General features: G+C 44.9%; 1 protein-coding gene across 1 annotated transcript; it reads right to left on the minus strand.

The window, feature by feature from the left end:
- Positions 1–648: 648 nt before the first annotated feature.
- ZBTB42 (zinc finger and BTB domain containing 42) lies at positions 649–6,847 on the minus strand. Its single transcript, XM_083863432.1, has 2 exons — positions 6,822–6,847; positions 649–5,433 (listed from the first exon to the last, which is right to left on the minus strand). The coding sequence occupies exon 2, from the start codon at positions 5,417–5,419 to the stop codon at positions 3,992–3,994; it is 1,428 nt and encodes a 475-aa protein (XP_083719558.1). The 5' UTR covers positions 5,420–5,433; positions 6,822–6,847; the 3' UTR covers positions 649–3,991.
- Positions 6,848–22,781: the final 15,934 nt, after the last annotated feature.

Genomic DNA, 22,781 nt, shown 5'->3' on the forward strand with positions numbered 1-22,781 from the left:
CAAGACACAGCACTCATGGTACAGGTGCAAAGCTTACTGCCCCTCCCCTGAGCAGCAGCCAGCATGGCCAGCTCCTTCTTCCTCCCAGTCCCAGCTCCTGCTAAAAGCAGCCCAAGGATTGAGGCAGTTAAGAGGAGTGGGTCAGAGCTCAGCCCCCCGAGGCTGGCACAGATTCTGCACTTAAGAAAAAGCCCTCAGAGCACTGGGCTGGATCAGCCCGAGGGTGCCAGGCTGTCCTTGCACACCACATCACCCTGTGCTCACAGGTTTGTCACCCAGCACCACCAGCATCACTGGGGGCAGGGCTGGCCCACAGCTCCCCCAGGACACCCAGGGAGTGCTGAGCCCCTTCAAACGGCCCCAAAAACCCTGGTCAAAATGCAGAAGTGGTGCTGGGTTAGGTCCAGCCCAGTCACTAAGGAAATGCTCAGTCAGGCTCTGACTGAGACACACAGCAGCTCCTTACATGCCTAAAATTCCAGATGGCCCTGAAAAAGAAAGAAATTATTAGAGTATATAATAATATTTTTTTAAAAAGCAGCAAATTATAAAATACTTGCAATTAAAGTAATCACTATTAATACATAATAAAAAAATCCCAAACACCACACCCCTTCTGCTAAAGGGGGAGGAGGAGGAGGCTCAAGCTTACAATTCTAGCACGTTTTATTTCATGTAGATTTATAAAGACAACAATCCTAGTCACGATTGTCACATTGTACAGCACATACTGATACAGTTGCAAACAGAACTCCACGCAAAACTAAGCGCTAACAGTAGCCTGAATCACTCTTCCTGCGATTGTCATATCTAGACTAACAGTATTACACTAACACTGAAGGAAAAATAGTTCACTATAAAACAGTGATAGAACATTTTTATAAAATATATTCCATTCCAATAGCTTTTCTACATACTGTATACTATAAAACTCTCCCACAAAAATTAGTGTCTTTAAATATACATATTTAATCTGAACTGCACCAAGATTAAAAACAATTAAAAATATCAATGATTTTTTTTTTTTTTACATTAACTTCACAGTATTTGTTTGTAGTAGAAGACAAATCCAGTGTTTAAAATGCAGAGCAGGAGTGTTCCCTATGGAGACAGCAACTGCTCCACAGAGAAATAGTTTATGAAGAGACAAGCATTAAGTGTGCCATGTTTCAGTACTTCTCTGTAGAGCCATGAACCATTTTGAAAACATGCTCCGAGCTATTGCAACTTAAAAAAATAAGAGACACACAGAGAAACAGCCAAAAAAAAAAAAAAAAAAAGTCACCTTAAGGACAAAAATAAGTGCAAACATTTCTTTACTGTAGAAATTCAAGCTATGAGTGGCAACACAAATATCAGACTATGAGAACAGTGTGTTCATGATGTAGTCAAGGATGAAAAAGTTTTTTTTTCTTATTTAAAACAAAACAAAACCAACTTTTGTCCCATATTCACTGCAGCACAGAGCATGCTTGTAGCATCAGTTTAATGAATTATTTCTATACTAAGATCAGACAAAAACTTGTTTCAACTTTTCCCTGCTCCATACGCTAATGATGTTCTTATGGCACATCCTATTTTCTGATCTTCTAAAAAAAAATAAAAACAAACAGTAATTGAAGACTGAAATGCAAACAAAAGTGTCACAAGAATGCAAAATTAAGATTACCAGCTTCAGTAATGCTGACTCTACATTAAACTCTTTACATGTTGCTCAACATGCAAAACCCATTGTTATAAAATTTAAAGTGTAAATTAACTAGTTTTGAAATAGATTAACAGTAATAATTCCACTTCAAAAACAAAACAAACAAAAAAAATCTAATAAATACTATATCAAGTATCTTCAGGAGAAAAAAATAACTTAATTTTAGTAGAAAGAAAAATAACTTAATTTTACTAGATTTTGTTCAGTGCTATTTCCAATCACAGCAAAAATAAAAAAAAAAAGAAAAAAACTGATTAAGTAGAATAAGACCACAGTACCAAAGCCACTTATGTTCAAGATACAGTACTCTCCCACAACTTTCATATGTAACAGGTTCAGCAAAAATATTTTACAGTTGAGAAATTAAACTGAAAACAAACCCCAAAACTATAAATAAAAGCAAAATTTCACATTACATGTACATTCATAGTTTAAGAGATGAATAGTAAGAGGCTGTAACAAGTATATCCTGATTTTCTTTGAAGAGGAAGTACTTATTTAAAAAAAAAGAGTCAATCCCATATTATTTATGTAGGTAGTGCTCAGTTTTTGGACCAGAGGGGGAAAGGCATTGGGAAGTTTTTTCTTCATAAGATGCAATACAGTATTTTAAGCACAACTTTTAAAAAATAACTTAACTCAGTGCTTCAAATTCTTTTTAAAACACACACTTAAATTTCACCAGACGACTCCAGGAGTGTCAAGAAAGCTGGTGAAGCAATGCTAATGCAGCAGAAGGACATTCACACCCCTCAGATATTATTACTGTGTTTCAGTCCCATGTACATGTACCTTGAATGGGTAATTTGACTGGAAGGGAACCAGGTGACATCCACCGACATGCACAGACCAAATGATGATCTAATAGGCAAGAAACTGAATCATCTGGAGTAAAACTGGCTATCGTTACAGGCAGCCTTAGTTTACAAACTAACTTAAAAAAAATAAATAAATTACACCAAAAAAATTCCCCTGAAAAGGTGGGACTTGGGGGAAAAAAGTCAAGCCATGCTTTCCCTCCAGCAGTTCATCTTCATGCTGCCTCTTGGGAACACCAGCAATTGCACACAATTTGGCTCAGAGGGAATCGCCAACTTCATAAAAATAAAATAAAATTTCATGCTGCTGGTTTTAGCATGGCAGCAAACCTTTCAGGCAAGACAGCAGAGCAAGTCCTAATGCACAAGCCATGGGTTACCTTGAACTACAAAACCCCAGGAACCTGATGCCAGGAGGGGTATTTGGCCACTTTATAGCTGCTGTCCCCTCCAAGGGGGATGGGATCAGCCTCTGGATGTCAATATGGGAATGAAAATATTCTCATATTATACAATTTTTCTGTTTGTCCTAGCGTGCATCCTTCAACATTTCAGGAGTGAATATGCTGCAGACAGAAAGTGTTTTTCCATCCGCATTTTATGCTCAAAAAGCAGCTTTTCAGCAGGTCAGCCCAGTGAGGAGGATGGGTGGGAAGGGAAAATTTAAGTCAAGTCCCAAGGCAAAAACTTCTCATTTAGATTTTAGGATCAACTGCCGAACAGTATTAATGGAATAAAGAGATTAAAAAATGATCAGTACCAAAGATGCAGCCAGGAATCCTCAACCCCTTTAAAATTTGGGCCAATTCAATGTCTCATCTGGCTCTATAAAACAGAAGTACATCTGCCCACTCTGCAACGTGTGGACAGGTTTCTCTACACCAAAATGTATTTAAATCATAGTTCATCTCTTTGGATGTTTCTCTGCAAGACACAGAGGGCATTTGGGGAGCTTAATGGAAGCCAAATTTTTCTCCAGAATTTGCTGATAACCTTTTTTTCAAAAAAACAAAAAAAGGTTTAAAAAAAAAAGAAAAACCAAACCAACAAAACCCTGACCACAAAGCAAGTACTTCCAGTGTGAAAACTGATGCTAAATCATTGCAGAATTACTTAAGATCATTTCACATTAATAATGTAACATGGGTGCACAAGAGAAGACCTAAAGGACTGTGCTAGGAAGGGAGGGGCGGTGATGGGAGAGGTGGAAGGATTGCATTAAAAGGCCTCTGGAGTGTATACCGCTGCATCTTTTAAAGATCATATACCTGAAGTGAATATCACCAAAACAAAGTAAAGGAAAGGGAGGAGAAAAACAAAACTAAAATTCAGATGCTGCCTTTTTTTTTCCTGTTTTGTTTGAAAAGGGTTGGGGGTGGGTATGGATATTAAAAAAATCCCAAAAAAACCAAAACAAAACAAAAAAATTAAAAAACCAAACAAAACAAAACTAAAGTCACACGTCTCAAACAACCAAGGACTTTACAAGGCCACAATGAAATTTGCGGATGTGTCTGTACAAATCCCCGGACTGCGTGAAGCGTCTCTCGCACCACTTGCACCCGTGGGGTTTCTCCCTGGTGTGCACCACCGCGTGGCGGCTGAGGTTGTGGGAATACTGGAAGCTCTTCCCGCACTGGCCGCAGGTGTAGGGCTTCTCCCCCGAGTGAGTCCTCTCGTGCCTCTTTAGCGTGTACATGCAGGAGAAAGTCTTTCCGCAGAGGGTGCAAGTGGGGACCGACCCGTCGGGGGACAGGCGGGTCCGGGAGCCGTCCTTGTCACGGAAGTGAGAGCTCAGGTGCAGCTGAAGGATGTGCGGGCTCGGGAACACCTTGCTACAGAGGGGACAAATGCAGATATGCCCAGGAGGCACGAGGACGCCCGAGGAGATGTCCGACGAATCCATGTCGTCCTCGCTCTCGTCTCGCTCTTGATCTATATCCTCCTCTCGGGCATGAGAGCTGCCATTCCCCGCGAACATGTGTCCTAACCCTGTCACTAGGCTTTTGGCTGAATTCCCAAAATGCTGACTCTCTGGACTCCTGGCTTCGCTGTCCTCCTGATCTGACAGCAAGTCTTGTTCATCTTTAACAAGTGGCTCGGTACCCTGCTGCTGGCTGTCGGAAGCCAGCTGTCCAAAGACATAGGAGGGGTGTAAGGAATCTCTCCCCGGCACGGGCTTGAAAGACAAATCCAGCGCACAGTCCACATCACTCGAAGCCAGGGGATGGTTAACAGACCTTTGGGACAAAGGTCCTGTGGAACTATTGACATTAGCCTTTGTTTTTCCAGCTGCTGCGGCGCACGGTTCTGCCTCTGTCGGCACAGAGCTGACACTTATATGATCAGAGGACCAGGCAGGGTGACTGCTGACCTTTTCTTTGCCTGCTGCTCTCTCGTATTCTGCAACGCTGAATTTTTGTTTGTTTCCTGGGTCAAACTCGTGGACCAGGGGCACTCCGGCGTCTAGAAAATGCTCCGCTTTCTCCAAACTAGCCGCCTCATCATTAATCTTCTCTTCCGAACATAATTCTTTATCTTTCAACTTGCCCTTGCAGACTTTCACAATGTCATACATGTGAAGGTAGCTCGCCGCAGCCAGCACATCTTCCACTGGGAGACTGTTGAATTCCAGCTTTCCCTCGTACATGAATTCGAGCAGCAGGCTGAAGGCAGGGGCTGTGACAATGTCACTGTTCAGATGCACAATATCCCTTTTGTCTAACTGGTCCCTGTAGAAAAGATGGAAGTACATACTGCAAGAGGCAAGAACGGCTCTGTGAGCTCTGAATTGAGCTTCTCCAACTAAAACAGTACAGTCACACAGGAAGCCCTGGTGACGCTGCTGACTCAGACACTGCAGCAACTGGCGGCTATGGTCTGGAAACTCCATTCTTCCTTCATAACCTGTTCAAAACAGGAAAAACTTGAATGCTACTGTAAACTAAAGCCTCCTAGCAGCTGTAACAAACAGATCGGCTTTTTGGTAACCCAAGCCAAAGAAACAGCCTTGGAGATAACATTTACTGTTAATTGTCTGTAATAGTTTTATTAAAGGGGGGGGGGAGAAAAAAAAAAAAAAAAAAAACCACCAACACAACATGCTTCTCATCCTTTCGCACCTGCTCCGAACAGGAAAAACTTGATTGTAAGTAAACAAAAGCTAGTAAAGCAGCAGCCCCTCCAACCTTTGTTTCTCCCACTAAGCACTTTAATAAAATTAAGCAGAAGAAAAACGCGCACACACACACACACACAAACCCCGAAAGGGGAAAAAAAAAAGCATCAACTCCCAGGCTGTCTTCCCAGCAACGCTAACTTGGGGCATCTTTTAATAAAGCATATTCCCCGCGTCACGCACACACACACACACGCACATTTAAACTTTATCCCCAGTCGTTATGCACCGAACCACAACAAAACAGCGGCGGCGGGCGCGGGGGGAGCGGCGGCTCCGCGGGGAGGGGGCGCGGGGCAGAGCGGGGAGAGGCCAAAAAGGCGGGGGGGATAAAGGGGGGAGGGAGGAAAAAAAAAATAAAAAGTTTTTCTTGAAGTTATTAAAAGGCAAGGAGGAAAATAAGCGGGGGGAGGGCAGGACAGGACTGGGGGTGCAGCCGGCTGCGAGCCGCGGGCGGGCGCTTACCTTGCGCGGGGCCGGAGCCGGGCGGGCAGGAGGGAGCGCGGGGCGAGTGCGACCGAGGCGCGGCGGGAGGGAGGGAGGGAGGGGGAGAGAGAGAGAGAGAGAGAGAGGGAGGCAGGCGGGAGGGAGGAGGGAGGGAGGGAAGGAGGAGTGCTCGGTTTGCTAATTACACCGCAAGCTGGAGAGTCAGCTGCTCTGACTTCACTGCGATGGAAATGCTACCTCCAGCTGTGCGCCTTTTAATGCCATATGTTACTCCAAATCTCGCTACCAGCCAACCACAGCTTGCTGCCTTTTAAAGTTCCAGCAGCCCCATTTATAGCCCGCGATTAAATCCCACAAACTTGCCCCGAGCCCGCTCTACCCCCCCCGGGACGCTCTGGCCACCCCCAGCCCCCAACCCGGACCCCACCTCCCTCCGCAAAGTTGTTCCCGCAGCCTCCGCGGTGACCTTCGCCTGTGCCCGGCTCCGGGGGGGGACAGCGGCGGGGCGGGGGGAACCACCGCGGAGCCGCTTTTGGGATCTCCCCCTTTCACAGCCGCGCTCCCCAACTTTGCGGGGAGGACTTTCCCCCGCCGGGGTGTGGTGTGGTGTGGTGTGGTGTGGTGTGGTGGCGAGTTTCCCCCGGCGCGTTTCCCCCAGCGCGTTACTCACCGGCGGGCGGCGGCGGCGGCGCTCCCCGTCCGCATGTGCGCGGTGCTGGCGGCGCTGGCGGCGGTGCGGGCGCTCCGCGGGCGCGGCGCGGGGCTGTGGCGGAGCAGGTTGTTCTCCGGCCGCTCTCGCGATACTTTAAGCGCCGGGAGCCGCGGGTGCGGTGGCGGTGGCGAGCGGCCGTGTCCCCGCCGGGAGCGCAGAGCACACAATGGCCCCGCCGCCCCGGCCAGCCCCGCCGCCCCGGCCGGTGCGCGCTGCCGGCTGCGCCCTCCCCCTGCCGCCGCCTCCTCCTCCTCCTGCTGCCGCCGCCGCCGCTGCTGCTGCTGCTGCCGCCCTCCCCTCCCGGCCGCTGCATTGGCAGCGCCGCCGTCCCGCTCCCAACTCCGCTGCGCCGCCGCGGACGGGGCGCGCCCTCCCTCCCTCCTTCCCTCCATCCCTCCCTCCCTCCTGCCCGGCCGCTGCAGCCCGACGTGCCGCGGGGATGGGGCCAGGGGCGCGGTGATCCCCCTGCACACACACACACACACACACACACACATATACACATATACACACTCACCCCCCCCCCCCCCCCGGGTTTATCTGTAGTCGCGCGCCAGATGATAAATACCAAATGCCGACGGATTTTTTTTTTTTTTTTTTTTTTCAAGATGACCTTTTCGATAGTTGATTTGAATTTTAAATTTTAATTAGTTGTAATCGCATCAAAAAGCGAGCGCCCTGCCAGGCGGGGAGGGGAGGGGGTGCCCACTCACCCCGAAACCCTTTGGGGGAGCCGGGACTCCTCCGGTGCCGCCCGGGATGTCGCTGGAAGCGCCCGGGATGTCGCTGCTCTGGGCTGTCCCGGAGCCCTGGAGCTGCAGCAGCGCCGGGAGGGGGATGAGGATTGAGGCTCCGGGTGGAGGTGGATGCTGAGGGTTTAGAGGGATGGATGTGAGAGTGCACAAGGGCAGTTCAGAGCTCCCCCGGAACGCCCCGCGTGGTGCCAGCTGGAGTTTCCAGACTCTGCTTGAGCCTCCAACAAGTACAGCAGGGAAACTCCTTTCCCTTTCCTTCCTCTAGGTTGCCTTGCCTAGATTGTAATAACTGTAAAATAGCAACTTATTATTATTATTATTAATCCATTTTCCACACTTTTCTACAATTAGCACCTTAAAAGATCAAGTTTAATTTGGATTTAATCTAATTTCATTTGGATCTCTGATGTATTAAGGCTCTTTGTCACAGGAGCTGGTGTCTGCATCACCACCAGCACTTTTCCCCCATGAACCTCAACTGTTTAACTGCATTGGCAGTGAGTGCCAGGATATTTGGGTGGATTTGAGCATGAATGATTGTGTTGTCACAAAGCCCTTCTCAGAGTAGCAGTATTTGGTAATACTGTCAGCTGTAAGGTTGAAACTGGAAAACTCCAGCCCAGAATGTGGAGGTGCCCAGCTCCAACGAAAGAGTTAAAGGTCCTGGGGTTAAATCTGTCACCATTCAGTAAAGCTGAGGGCTTTATCTATTTGTCCACCACGGCAGACAGGGCTGGGGAGCTCTGTCCTTTTAAAGACAGTGTCATCCTGCAGTCACAGCCTGCACAGGCTCTACCAAAAGTGGAGCAATTTCTTCCCCAAAGTGCGAGTGCAATCTCCATGAAGTTACCCTGTGGATTTGCTAACTTGTGGAGTTTTGTTATCTTTGTGCATTGGAAATGTTAGGTGGAATCTTGTACTCGTATGAATTAGGTTTCTTGGCAGAAATACCTTGTTTTGTGTAAGTAATAATTCATGTTACCTCCTCCCCTTTAATAAATAAATTGAGAAAAAACAAGATTACAAAAACAACCAAGGTTTTAATTCCTATTTGGGCACTGTAAGGTAGGTATAATTGTCTGCAATCTAGCAGTGTCTTATTTTTAGGAAGCCAATTACAATTTCACAGTTAAGTCTGTGGTCATTATCGAGTTTGAAGTGTCAGAAAATACAACAGCATTCCCATTTCCTCTAAGTATCCATTTGGCATGTTTCTGGCTTGCTTTTTCAGGGTTCAAAAATACTATACTCACCTTCACACCAAGGCAAGGCTGGGTACAATGCAGGTGTTGTACTTTAGCTACGGTTGTATAAAATACTGGTAGTACAACTCGCTAATGTAAACAAGCACAAAGTCATTACTGGAAGCAAGGCAACAGGAAGAACTGCCCCAGAAGTTTTATTCCAAGAGCTCCTGCGTTTCTGACAGCCCTCATGGGAGCATGACAGGGTGACCAAACTATCTGATTTCCTCTCCCTGGCCCCTAAGCCCTTCTCAAGCTCCCCTCCCAGCCAGCCCAGAGAAGGCTCCATTTTCAGTCCTTCCTCGATGGAGCAGAGCCAGGCAGAGCTGCTTGGCCAATACAGAGGTTTGTGACTGGCGCCTGTGCTGGAGGAGATCACAGCCACCGTGCCACCAAACATCAGGACAGCTGAATGTGGATGGGGACTGATGGAAGCTGTTGGGTGGTCCTTGTGCAGCTGGGTGCATTTCCTGGGTCTGGCTAAAACCCTCCTGGGCTCCAGCAAAGCCTTTTGCTGCCTACGGAGTTTTCCAGAGTTGAGCAGAAAGCCCGGCTTTAGGGCAGAGAGAGTAGAAATCAGTGGTGCTGGCAGGGCTTCCACTTGCCAGGCAAGGCTAGCCCTGCTCTTGGTTGTTTTTGCTGCCTGGACACCAGCCAAAGCCCACAGAAATTAGTAGAAAAACCAACTGGATCAGGTCCATAAAGCCTGAGGACTCGCTTCCATTCTTACCCCTTTGATCCAACAAGAGTAGGTATTTACTGAGTGGGGCCTCTCCAGCCCTCTTTGTTGGCCAGATGCAGAAGCGGTAGCAACAGGTTTTTCATGCGATTTAATCGTTTTCTCTCTCACCACATTGGGCAGAAGCCTCTTTGTGTTTGTTTCTACATGATTTCAGTGCTTTTATGTTCTTTTTTTTTTTTTTTTTTTTTTTTAATAGAACGTCTTCTTTGTGATAGTCCAGTTGCATTTCAGAGGGAGAGTCAGGGCCTGAGACTGTCTAATACTTGCAGGATTGAAGCTATTTTAAGTGCATTGGTCATAGTGAGGTTTATTTGCAGAAGTTCTTCCAAACTTTTTCAAAGGCTGTTTTATCCCTTGCAGACAGCAGCGAGCATTAGAAGGACCAAATGCTTCATTCCCTCCTGTGACACAGGGAGGAATTTAACCCCAGAAGATGCAGAGCTGGTGGTGGTAAGACAAGGAGCTGCCCTTGGCATGCACGGGACTTCCCCAATTAGCAATCTCCTCCAGCACTTACCCTGCAGTCAAATCCAAGGTCAGCATTTCAGGGGTTGCTCAGTTTGCAGTCAGGTCATAAAAGTGGGCACGACTTTCCCAAAGATCTTTTCAAGCATGTCATCCAAGACTCCAGAAAGCATTAACTTGCACTGCTGCCATTCCAGACATTAATCAGAGCATATATTGCAGGCAGTCTCCCCCAGCAGTGTGCTTATGTGAGTCGGATTTGTTTTATGGCTGTCCTGCTGATTTCTCCCCGATAACGAGACCCTGCGTGTGCTGCAGTATTTGTGAGTATGTATTGGAGCAGCCAGGGCCAGTGTCAAATCATCCAACCAAATGGAGAGGCTGGTGGCATTAAGCTGCATGGATAAATTACATATTGTTCTATTTGCCATAACGTGGCTGTCAATAAGGGTGCATCAATCTAGAAGGACACATTAAAATCAAAAAGGACTCTGCGGAGGTACCACTGGCACAGGTCACATTTGACTCTGCAGTGAGAGTTTGCAACATCCCTGTCTGACCCAGCCAGGCATTTAATATCACACCTGTACCTTTGGCTCCCCTGTCAGCATCTGGGAGGCAGCTTTCACTCAGTTATTCATCTCCACAGTTTCACTCAGCTTGTCTAACACGTAACTTCTGGTTGTTTTTTTGGTTTTCTTTTTTTAACAGTCTGCTGTATTCTGTTTTTCTAGAAATGCTAAATGAAGGTACCTTTTCAGCCTTTTATAAAGCCATTGCTTTTTTCACTAAAGAGAGCATGATTCTTGCTTTGCAATGGTGAAGGAAATTTGGATGGCATTGACAAGGCACACTCTTCTTTTAGAGTTGTTTTTTTCCCCTCTTTCACTCTTGTTCATCACCCTGGCAGCTGTATTTTAACACTGTTTGGGTTTTCTTTGCCAAATTAATTATTAAATGTTCCTTCCTTTTTAGTATTTGTTTTATTTCTTTATTAATGCCCAGGAAGGAACCTGAGAACCCACATTATAAAATAACAGGTGTATAGAAGTTTGTAGTAGGATACAGAGAAGGACAGTGAAAGGCCATAAATACCAGTGGACAGTAAGAGGCAGAACTGGTGTCTACTTTGGGACCAGACATAAAATTTATCAGACTCAGATAAAAGAAGTTGCTGTATCCTCAATAAGGGTCCAGTGTAAAGTTACTTATTTCTTACTGAAGGAGAGAATTTAATTGGCATTGCTCTATTTGTAAGCAAATAATGCACTGTGTTAACAATGCACTTGATTTTGGTAACTCCCAGAAGAGATCTTAATACTGCAGAAGTGTTTTGCTAGATTGGGACTGGGAAATCTCAGGATGAAAATACTTGCTAAGCAAAAAATATAACCTAGAATAAAGGGCTTCGTTTTGAAGATGTTCTCATACAACTTTTGCAGCAGTTCCTCAGGAAGCACTTCATCCCAGGACAAATCAATATTACTTCCAACTACTGCCCTGAGCTTTGTAAGGCAGAGATCTGGCATATTTATCCCACTATCTGCAAAAGGTCTCTTAAGCAGGATCCATTCCTCTCCTGGGACTTGTGGGTTTGGCTGAATGTGTCTTAGAGCAAGTGTTGGGTTCCTCATTAGATAAATCAGCAATCTCAGGGCATAAAATCTTTTCTCACATGTGGGGTATATAATAACAGTCTTCTCTTTTGCTTTTCCATGGGGTTTTCAAATCAGCCTAGCCTGAGTACAAACAAACAAGAGTCCCAGATGCCTGTTAAAATAAGAAAATCTCAAACATTTCACTTTTCTCCATTGCCCATACTAAAACCTCCCTGTGTTACACAGTTCAGACTGTCATTGCTACATCTCTTGGTGGCCTTGGTGATACCCACTCCTGCCCTCCCAAACACATCCCCATAGCTGCAGGAATCACCTCTACTATTCCCTTATCCTTTTATCAGGTACTGAATCAAAACCAAGCTGCCCGTTCCCACCTCCAAGACCCTCTGTAACTTGGAGTGCTCACACTGGCATCATCTTCTAACCCTATTCCTTACCCTCCTAGGATGTTTTCCTTTTCCCTCACCCTCGTATCCTTTTTGTGCTGGCCCCTTCAGCAAAGGCAAGTCTTGCTCTTTGCTGTGCCTCAACCTTGCCTTGATGTGGCACACAATGTAGTCAGAGGAGCTGGGATGAAGATTTTGGTGACACTGGATAAGAAGGATTTTGGGGTGACTCAGGGAGCTCTGTGCAGAGGGAAGCTGGGCTCAGTGGGCTGTCTCTGCTTGACTCATTTGGGAGCCTGAATTCCAAACCTGTGCCTCTGAGAGCAGCCCAGCCCCAGGTATGGAGAGAGAAAGGGGTGGCTGGGGATGAGGAGAGCAAGACAGACCATTTTTCTAGTCAAAATGAGCTGCTTTTTGTCTCAGGGCTGTACAGTAGCCATCACACTGGTTGGTCCGCTTCCCTCTGATGTATTCCAGGTGGAGGGGAAGTCCAGAGAATGTCATGTAAGAAATGCAAATAAAAATGTCTTTCTAGACTTCCTTCTCTTATGTACTGTCTGCCAGAACCTTCACTCCCCTCTTTTACTGTTTTGCCTATGGATGCGTTTTATGCTTTTATGTTGCTCTTCTGGTAAAAGAAGAATTACTTGCTGTGAGTTTACATAACTCGCCTTTTACTGCTCTGGAAATGAATGTGGGACTTCAGTCTTAATTAGACTTTCAGTGTAAGTCCTGCTTTAATGAATCACTGGAAGATGTGAATAACATTAAGGCTCAGAATGTGGCTGCAGAGTTGGATACCTGAAGCTGGTCACCCAGCTGGGTCTATGGGAGGAGCACTTAGTACTGAGGTGAAGGTGCAGTGAGGGGGAACAGACTCCCTGAAACCTGAGTAAGTTTGAATCTAGCTGCAGGTAGAGACCCCTGCCTGTGGAAGAGTTTTGATTTCGGAGCCCAGACTTGTGTACTCAACACTTTGCTCCTGCGTTATGCCTTCACAACAAAGCAACAGACTTCCCTGCATCAGGAAGTTCAGGCTGAGATCCAGGCTATCGTGTTACCAAGTTCCTCTTGCAACACAGCGACCAGCCTGAGCTCCACCTGCACCCAGGGAGGAGAAGGATTTCAGCAGTTTGCTCTTGGAAATAAAGTGGGGTGGTAGAGATGTCAGAAAATGTTCAAAGCCTTGGGAAAAAAAAAATACTGGCTCATTAAGAAGTACTCCCGATGCTTTTGCAAAGTGTCAGTCTGATCTGGTGAACCTGGTGACACTTGCTGAAGAGCAAAAGACACTCAGCACCACACTTAACCTGGAGGCCAGCCCACAGCATTTAATAAGTGAAGGGAACAGCCTGGAATGGTGATCACCTGCCGGGGACCTGCGGGTGTCGCTGGTAGGATGTCACCTGGTCACAGCAGAGTGGGATGAATGGAGCACTGTCCTGGAAATGGTGCGGGTGACCATTTGTACACAAAGGGGTTTTGTAGAAGCTGGCACGACAATTAAAGGCTCCTTTGCAGAAGACAAAGGGGCCAAACTAAAAGTAAAACTAAATGGACTGGGAGAGTTGCAGAATTAGCAGTGGGCCAACACTCCACGGTTTTTACATCTTCCTTTTTTGTCTGGCCTTTATGACCCAGACTTGATGATATGCCTAGGGGGTCTGTTGGGCTGGGGTGACTGCAGGACCCAAGGTTTTTGTAGCCAGCAGTGTACCTGGTGTGATGTGCTGCTGCTCATGCCTGCCTTTAATTCTATAGGCCAAAAGGCTAAGTACTTATTTTCATCTGAGTGAAGTAGAGATAGCCTCCAGCTCTAGTCCAGAGCAATGTTCAAACTACACCTTTGTAATCAGGATACTCTCAGGCTCTCTGCTGCATTTTAGTGATGAATATGGGAGAGGATTTGTGACTACATGCATTTAGACCAGACTCCTAAGAAGGCAGGGACAGAAAAGGAAAGCAGAGGTGCTTTTAAGATCACTTCTAACAAAAATTTAGTTAAAAAGGGATTTATTTTTTTTCTTTGAGTATTGAGAGTTGCCTGAATTGTTCTTTGGGTACTGAGAGTTGTCCCCCAGCTCTTCCAGCACTGCATTTGATGTGGAGTCAATACTGAGAAGATCAGCTCTGATGCAGAAGCTGAAATCCAAACAATTTCTCCACCCTAATTTGGAGATCAGATTGCCCATTTGATTCATGTATACAGGTAAAGTGGGCAAAGGTAGCAAAATTTATATACAGCAGAGATGAGAAAGGAATTGATGTTTGCAATCATAGGGAACTCCGGGGAAATCAGCAAACACCAAGGAACAGTGAAAGGATAAAAGTGGCAAAAAAAGTAAGTTTTATTTACTGGGAAAATAGGATGGGTAAAGGCTAAATCCCATAATCCTTTACTCATGCAAGGATTCCTGTTGACTTAAATACTTGTGTAAAAGTATTTCTCTGGGTAAAGGATCTGTTGGACCGTGTCCAAAACCGGGTTAAGGTTGATGTTTTCACAGAGGCGGCCGCCTTTCGTATGCCACCCTGGGTAGTAAATGACAATCATGGATCACGTCTTACAGGACACCAAACAAATGAACAAACAAACAAAAAAGCAACCTCTGCCGAAGTGCCTGGAAGGCTGAGGGTGGCAGGGGCTGGCAGGAAGGTGACTCAGTGGCCTGGGAGGAAGGGTCGGTGGTGTTGGCTCCGTGCGGAGCGCGGACCCTCGGCCGGAGGACGCGGCTGCCAGCACAAACTCACACAAGTTGTTCTGGCGCCTGGCCTAGAACAACACAGGGCTGTTTTTTCCCTTTTGTGCTCTACTCTGCTGCACTGGGACAATGTGAGATTTTTAATTTTATATGCAGAAGGAAGAAAGAATTCGACCTTTTCCTTTTTTTTTTTTTTAAACTTTTCTGTTTCTCCACTGTACTTATCTTTATGTGTGGTGGTGTTACAAGGCCAGGTCAGCAAATACTTTATTCCAGTGACAAGTTTTTGTGCAAAGGTCACAAGGGGTGGCCATGAGTGATCAGGGCACTTTTAATAGTCACAGACAGATGCGCTGCTCCCACCTTTAATTTTCTGCTTCTTCTGTGGACTGCCAGGGCTGCTGATACAGAAAGAGAACAATGAGTAGAGCAGTAGAAGGAAAGTGCTTAAAGCCTGACAGACAAATGAGATAAAAAGTCCTGTCTCCCCTGTGCCCTGCTCTTGGCACCAGCGACTCAGGGAGCCACGTTGCAAACCTTGCACTTGTCCAGGTGTACCTCGATGGAGATGCAAAACTCTGGCCAGCCACAGCTCTTCCTACACCTTCAGCAGAGCCACCAGAGTGAGTGTGCATGTACCTGCCCAGGAGCACCAGGAATGGCTCCATTCTGCCAACGTGAGCCCAGAGAGGAAGAACTGCTCATCATCCTTATCCTCCTCCAGCACTTTGCATTAGGTGCCATGAACATGCACAGCCCTGGTGTCATTGAGGCTTAACTCTAGGCAGGTGCTCCCTGGATCAGGACCTAAATGGTTAATTTTCAAGTGGCTTCTTAGAGCAGATGTTCCCATGTGTATCCCCTCCTTCCTTCTTCTGACACATTTCCTACACAAACAGCAGATTGCATTGCTGCTGTCCTTTTGATCTGCGGGAGGGGGAGGAAAATCCCACACAAATGATATTAATTCTCTTTTCAAGCAGGCTGGTGACAGTGGGTATGGGCATGTGCCTCCCTCCCACCTCTCCCTGCCCAGATGCTTTTTCTGGGACTTTCTTCTTTAGCCCCTGCCCACTTCTGGAGCTGCTTTTAAGGTTGCTTACCTTAAAGGCTGGAAAGAGGGAGGAGGTAAGGTTGGGCAAGTTGTGGAAAAACTGTGGTTGCAAAACACTGCTGTCTGTCTAAACATATCCAGAGTCTGGGGTACTGTCTGCTCCATTTGCTGCTGGTTCTTGTGCCTGGCACTTGGGTACCTGCACTCCTTGTAGGCACTGATGAATTAAGCCACACTGCCTGGGTGAGGCTGAAGTTCTTACCAGTCAGGAGACTCTCTTTGAGCTTGTGTCTAGATTATTCCCAGTCCCAAACTTACTGTCCAGCCTAGTGAACAGGGCCACATAGTCTTAGGCTGCTTGCAGAGGGACAGCTCTTGCAGCCTCAGTGAGAGGTGACTCAGGGTGGGGTGACAGGAGACTGCAGGATCAGATCACTATGGGGAGATCAGGCCTCTCCTCTTCCAGGATAAGAACCAGGAACAGCAGACAAACTCATCAAGATTCTGGGTTCAGGATGAATTAAAGGAGGTGATTCTCTATGGGAGTGAAGCTAAGGTGTGCATTTCCTTGATACAGCACCTCCAGAGTGTCAAGACTGCACGGGTTTGGAGGACCATGAGAAAATTTCATGGTTAATGAATTAATCAAAAGGTGTTAAATGCAATGCACAGAGTTGGGCTCATAAAGCCACACAGTGCTGACAGCGTGAAGAATATTCTGGGGTAGCATCACTGATTACTTACCCTGTTCTTACATTCATCTGACCAGATCACTGCTGTTCTTTTTTGGAGAGAAGACACTAGGCTTGATATACCTAGTCTGTCCCAGGATGGCCTTTTTACATTATTTTCCTGAGACAGAGAAGAAAGCTTGCTGTTGCTCTGCTATGGGTGGCAGTTGCAGAAGCCCTTTTGATGTGTGATGGAGATGATGGAGGTAAGGTGTGATAGTGTTGATGGAATTAAGTTGTAGTGGCCACTAATTTTTCTAGCATCCCTCACCTTCCCTTGACTAGGGGGCAAAAGACATACAGTTCTGCCTGAGCTCCTTCCAAGGAAGACCAGGCATCGCTGTTTAGGAAGAGTCTTTGAGATATTTGGGAGGCTTAACACTGCCAGTGTCCCTGGCCTTGCCACAGCAGCAATGTGAGTGCACTGACACAGGGCAGGATGCACATGTGAAGTACCCTAGCACTGATCTGGCTGCTGATGAGACATCTAAATGTAGCCAGTGGAGTTTCAGAAATCAGATATTTTTCTTTATTTAATTTTGTCTTTTTCCCCTGCTTTACCATCATCCTCATTTCTAACCCTCAGCAGTGGGCTTATAGCATCAGTGCTCTCTCCCGTTGTCTTTGGAGGGTTCCATAACAAACACCTGATTATTATGAGGATGATGTTTCTTGAGGCAGGGGATGGGAAGGCTCAAACGTGACATTGTGACCAGCCAAAACAGCAAGGCAGGGAGTGACTGATTAAAATGCTCTAAATAACAAATTCTTTTAAACCAAAACCAATTCCAAAGAGACTCAGCATATTTGCAGATGTTATTCATATAGAAGGAGAATCAAATATCATCAAATAACCCACTAAGCCTGACTTGCTCACTGGCTTAGATAGGATACGCTAAGCTTTGCATGTTATTTCACTCGATTTCTTGAGCTTGTAACCAGAACCAGGCAGTTTGCAGCAGTCAGCCTGCATGCTCAATTCATCTCCTTCTTCTGTAGCTAAATTTATTAAAATTGCCCCGGAGTGTGCACTGAAGCCATCTCCATGTGGCTGCTCACCAGCATTTCTGCAGAGACATCAAGTACATGAGGATCCTGGGGGGGCTGTGTGTGGAGGGGAGGGTGTGTGCAGTGATGCGGGCTGGCCTGGGCACTGCCAGCACCTCTGATTTCCCAGAACATCTGGGAAAGTGCCAGAACATCTGCCCCTGGCACAGGCCACCGATGTCAAGCAGTGCTGCTCTTGCAGTTGCTCTCGCAGCAACAGGCAGCAGTGGGGAAAGGGAAGCACAGGCTCGTTACGCTCCTGCAAGGAAAAGTGCAGGTTGCTTTTCTTTCATGGTGTTTCCCATCAGCAGCTTTTTTTTTCCATGTAGTTGGATGTGGGTTGTATCCTAGTTGAGGATTTATGGATATCTTTGGATTTCACAAAGGTCTGAATTTTTAATATTTCACCCTGTCTGGGGGAGAAAAAAATTAACCTGCCCAGTTCTTTGTTTTCCTCATTTACATTTTTTCATTATTCTTCCATTGCAACCCATCAAGGGAGCTCTCATTTCAAAATGTGCAGGGGTAGGAAAGTTACCGTTTGGTGTATCTTCATTTCCCTGAAACGTTTTTGAAGTTCATGAAATGATGAGAAGTTAGAGACTGCAAAGAAAAAGCAGCCAGAAAAATGGGGACAAGTGAATCCCTCCCACTTGTCACCCTGGCATCACCCCAACATCTTTCATTTCATTTTGTTCAGCAAAAACAATAATAGGAAACAGACTTTTTTGTCAAGTTATCAAGTGTCCTTTGTGAATACTCAAAAAGGTAATTGTTTTTATAGTTTATTACCATAAGCATTGGGCTTCATTGCTCAACACTTGGCAATGGAAAAGTTAAAAAAGAAAAGCAGGTTATGATAGGCACAGTCCTAGTCACTGAGAGTTCAGACTGAATATGAGAGACAAGGATTTTCCCACAAGGATCAGAACCCTGAGATCTCCACAAACCATCAGGGTACACTTGCTCTTAGATATTCTGTCCATCAGACCATATTGGCTCTACAATATCAGTAAAAGCTGAAAGCAATTTCTTTGTGCCTTTCCCAAAGCTGCCAGCATCCCTCAGTGCCACCCAGCATCTGTCCTGTGCACTCCTTCCCTGATGCTTTCTCAGGTCATCCCAGGTGTGTTATCAGAGCTCAGGGCTTAGGTGGTTGCCCTTCACATCAGGAGACTGTATGATGCATTTCAGCACTTAAAAAGATAAATTTATCAGTTTCATTGCCCTGTGTGTAATATATGTTTATAAAGAGTATGTCCATACAATTTCTACCACTAAATTTTCAACTCTGTGGCAGCCCTTAGTAGCCTTAAATGCAGCAGGAATCAAATTCTTTCCCTTTAACATCAAATTGTTTGTTATTGTGTGATTTATTCAAAAGCTGCAGTGCGGAAAGTAAGAAATGCCCATTGTTGCCAATAATATAATCATGTGTGGGGTTTGATCCTGTAAACATGCACAAGGAAAGTTACTTACATATTTAAGTCTTTGGTGCAAGCAGCCATTTGAATAAACTCCTCAGCCTGAACATGCATCTGTACAGTATTTAACATGTAGGGTTTGAGCCAGCCTGGGGTCTTTGTGCTAAATATATAATAATTATTATAATGAGGGTATTAATGATTTGTTTGTGTGCTGTTCTTACATCTAGTGCCAAATATTATACAGAATGTGAATCTGGGAAGAATTTAGCTCTTCACATTTTATATCTGTAATAATCCATGACTGAATTGCTGGATTCCATCTCATTTGTATATGCCATATTTTTTTCCAGAACATCTGTTTAAACCCACACTGGATAGCTGCCAGATTAGTGGAAAGGATATGGTATAAAGAAGACTTTTGTTTCCTCCGAGCAAGGAGAAAAAAATAAGTTACAAGTTAGTAGTGCATATTGCTGAGAAGAAGAAACTTTTTCTCTCCAGAAGCAGATGTCCTGTAGTGTTTGAAAATGAAATGTTTTTGTGTCTTGCAGGCAAAGGTTCTGTGCTTCAACAATATTGATTGTCAGTTAGTGCAGGCTGTCAGCCTGCCGTGGTTAACCTACCAGTTGTCGGAGAGACAATCACGAGCAATTAAGAATCACATTTCGCAGTTTCAAATGCATCCATATTGCCACTTTATTCAAAATCCTTTTTTTTTTCATGTTGGAAAGTACATTGGTGAGAGAGAGAAGGAGTTTTCCTTTTTCCTCCTGCCAACCATATTTTAACTGCTGGCCAAATTAAGAGAGATATATAATGCTTATAAAGTTGCTGCAGTTTCTTGATTAAAATCTCACATCCAGCACTCCTTTCAACATCAATCTATATTAATAAGGAGGGAGCACATTGCATTGCATGTCTCTGTGTTGTGCCTTAGACACAAAGCACCAGGGAAGCATCAGGGAAAAATTCAGTTGCAGAACAAGCAGTAGCACAAAGAGGAAAGGATTGTTCTTCATGAGGATGGACCTTTGTGATTTGAAACAGGAAAATGGATAGGAAGATTAAAACCAGGAAGAGCCAAGGGCTTAGCAGCTGAAATTACAGCAGTGCTGGCTGAGCAGCAGTTATGGGAATGGCTGATAGAGTCAAGGTAGCAAAGTGCTGGAATATCAGCCTGATACACTGAGAAACAACCCACGTGAGATGAAAAATGGAGTACTACACATTCCCAAAATCAGCAGTGCCTGGAAAGCCCGTGGCTCTTGCCACCCCTCTGCCAAGCATCCTTCAAGGCTTTGGGAGCTGGTGGCCCTTCAAAGAGAAATATCAGAGACACTGGGTCTGGGCACTCTCTAACCATAACTCAATTTGTCACAAAGCCTGTGCCAGGCACTATGCACATTATGTTGTGATAAACTGTGCATACTGTCACCTTAGTTGGTGGTTTCAGTCCAAACACCTGGGAACCATCTCAACATCATAAACCAGCATGACTTAGAAGGACTTTAGGCAAAGACAAATCCTGCCTCCTTTTCCAGAACTTTTCCATACAAAATCATTTCCTAAAAGTGGCAAAAAATCCATCAGTTCTTCCAAGACAGCACACCACTCACAGCCTCAAAAGAGATGATTCCCACCACGGGGTTTCTCTACACTCCAAACCTCAGAAGACCTTCCTATGCCTCTGTAACCCACCTGTCATGAAATCCATGTGTTGCCTGGGTTGATAATGCTCAGGGGAATAGGACTTGGTTTTGTTGGGGAGAATATGCCCCTTGCAGGCACATGGGGTTCTGCCTTATACACAGGGAGGGCAAGGAAATGCCAAGTCCTAAACAAACCTGTACATATCATTCAGAGATTGTCAAGAGCAACCAGTAGAAAATGTCAGCACATGCTTCACAGCTCAGAGGATCAGAAAAACAAGTTGGCTGTGACCCTGTTCTTGGGAAGGGTTTTTTCCCACCTTGCACTCCCTTCCATCAGCATTTCAAGCCCCCCCAAACACAGAGCAGCATCAAAAGAGACTAAGCCAGCAATGGACTTGAGCTGAGTGCCACAGAGCTGCTGTGGCATTACAACACTGATGGATTAATCCAGTGAAATCTTCATGTTTTAGGATCTCAGCAGAAGTATTTCAAAGAGGATGGGCAATTTGGGTCAGCAGTACTGCAAATGAAAGATGCTCAAACTGGGGAATCCAAAGAAAATAGGGAAATTATGTAGCTGAATAATATTGAGAAATCATCTCCTACACGTAAATGTACACAGGTTGTGATACCAAGGCTGATATGAGTATAAAAGTGAAGAGTTTCATCTTTAGTAAGACTCTGTAAATTCAAAACTTAGATTAAAGGGACTTATGTACAGTAGCTCTCTGACCATCTTCACCTCTTCTCTGTACAAAACACAAGTTTGTGGTTTTACAATCACATTTTCCTATTTTTAAAGCATGTTTTCTCTGCTGTCTTGCTCTGTGAGAAAGACATTGAAACTGCAAGAGAAACTTCTCAACAGAGGAAACTGAAATGGTTTCTTGCATGACATGTGAACAAGGGAACAAAGTAAACACCGACAAAAATAGAAAGCAGTCCTTTATTTTCTCTCTGATCTTTCATTTTTAGGGGATATTTGTGATTACAGAGAACTTCCAACATTTCAGGCAAATGGGAAATTTTTAAACAACTGATGTAATAGAGAGTTTAGGTGTTAGCATGCGATGAAACAATATCTTATTCTTACTGACAGCAGGATACAAAGATTGTTTGTATTTAGGACTCTTCCTGAACTGAGCAGTGGATAAATGGCTTTAAATGGGCTGCAGATCTTTACAGCACACTCCTTAACTCTGATAGCTCTGTATCTTTGATTCTTCTAGGCTTAAGCATTCAATAAAACTAAACACGATTTTTCCCCCTTCTCCTGTGTCTGTCTTTGAGCTGAGGATGAGTTTTCTATCAAGCTGTGGAAAAGTACCCTGACCACCTCACTGTTATTTATGATCCCCCTAATCTTGCTCCTGGTACCAGAGATGAGAAACTTGGATCCACATTGAGAAAATCACTTGGTCTTATGCTAATCTCGATCAAACTGTTGACACTGACATTAAGCAAACATACTGGGGTGTAATTACATTTCACACTGATCTATGAAATATTCATGTCATTATAACGAATACATACATGCAATCATACAATATCATCATCATAAACTGTGGTCAAATATGTATGATATTTGCAATGCTTATACCTTGTTCATATAAATAAATATTCATTAGAACTGAAACTAATTACCGCATGGTTGATGACAGCTGAGAATATTAAGCACCACTACTGAATTATGCCTTCAAAGGCAATGAAATGACATTCATTTTTAAGTTGGGTCAGTTTATTTGTCCAGCTATGATAATATTTTTTCCACTGGAAAGAATAATGTTTATACTAATTGTCATGAGAATGTCTAAGCATTTTCTGTGACTAGTAATCAAATTAGGGAGTTGCAAGTGTCTGTAACTACACCAATGTTAGTCTATTTTCATATTTAAAATTGGCCTTTCCCACAGCTCATTCAAGTTTATGTTCTAGCCACATGTCCCACAGATAAATAAACAGATGCTCTATATAAAGAGTTAGATCATATTCTGAATGAGTGAGGAACATATGTCATCATTAAGGGAAGCTTCAGTGCCAACGCTGGCATTAAGGTAGAGGAAAGAAAACAAGGAAGAACTTGAAATAGAGCAA

The sequence above is a fragment of the Zosterops lateralis genome (assembly GCF_965231275.1).
Source record: "Zosterops lateralis genome assembly, chromosome: 6".
NCBI lineage: Eukaryota > Metazoa > Chordata > Aves > Passeriformes > Zosteropidae > Zosterops > Zosterops lateralis.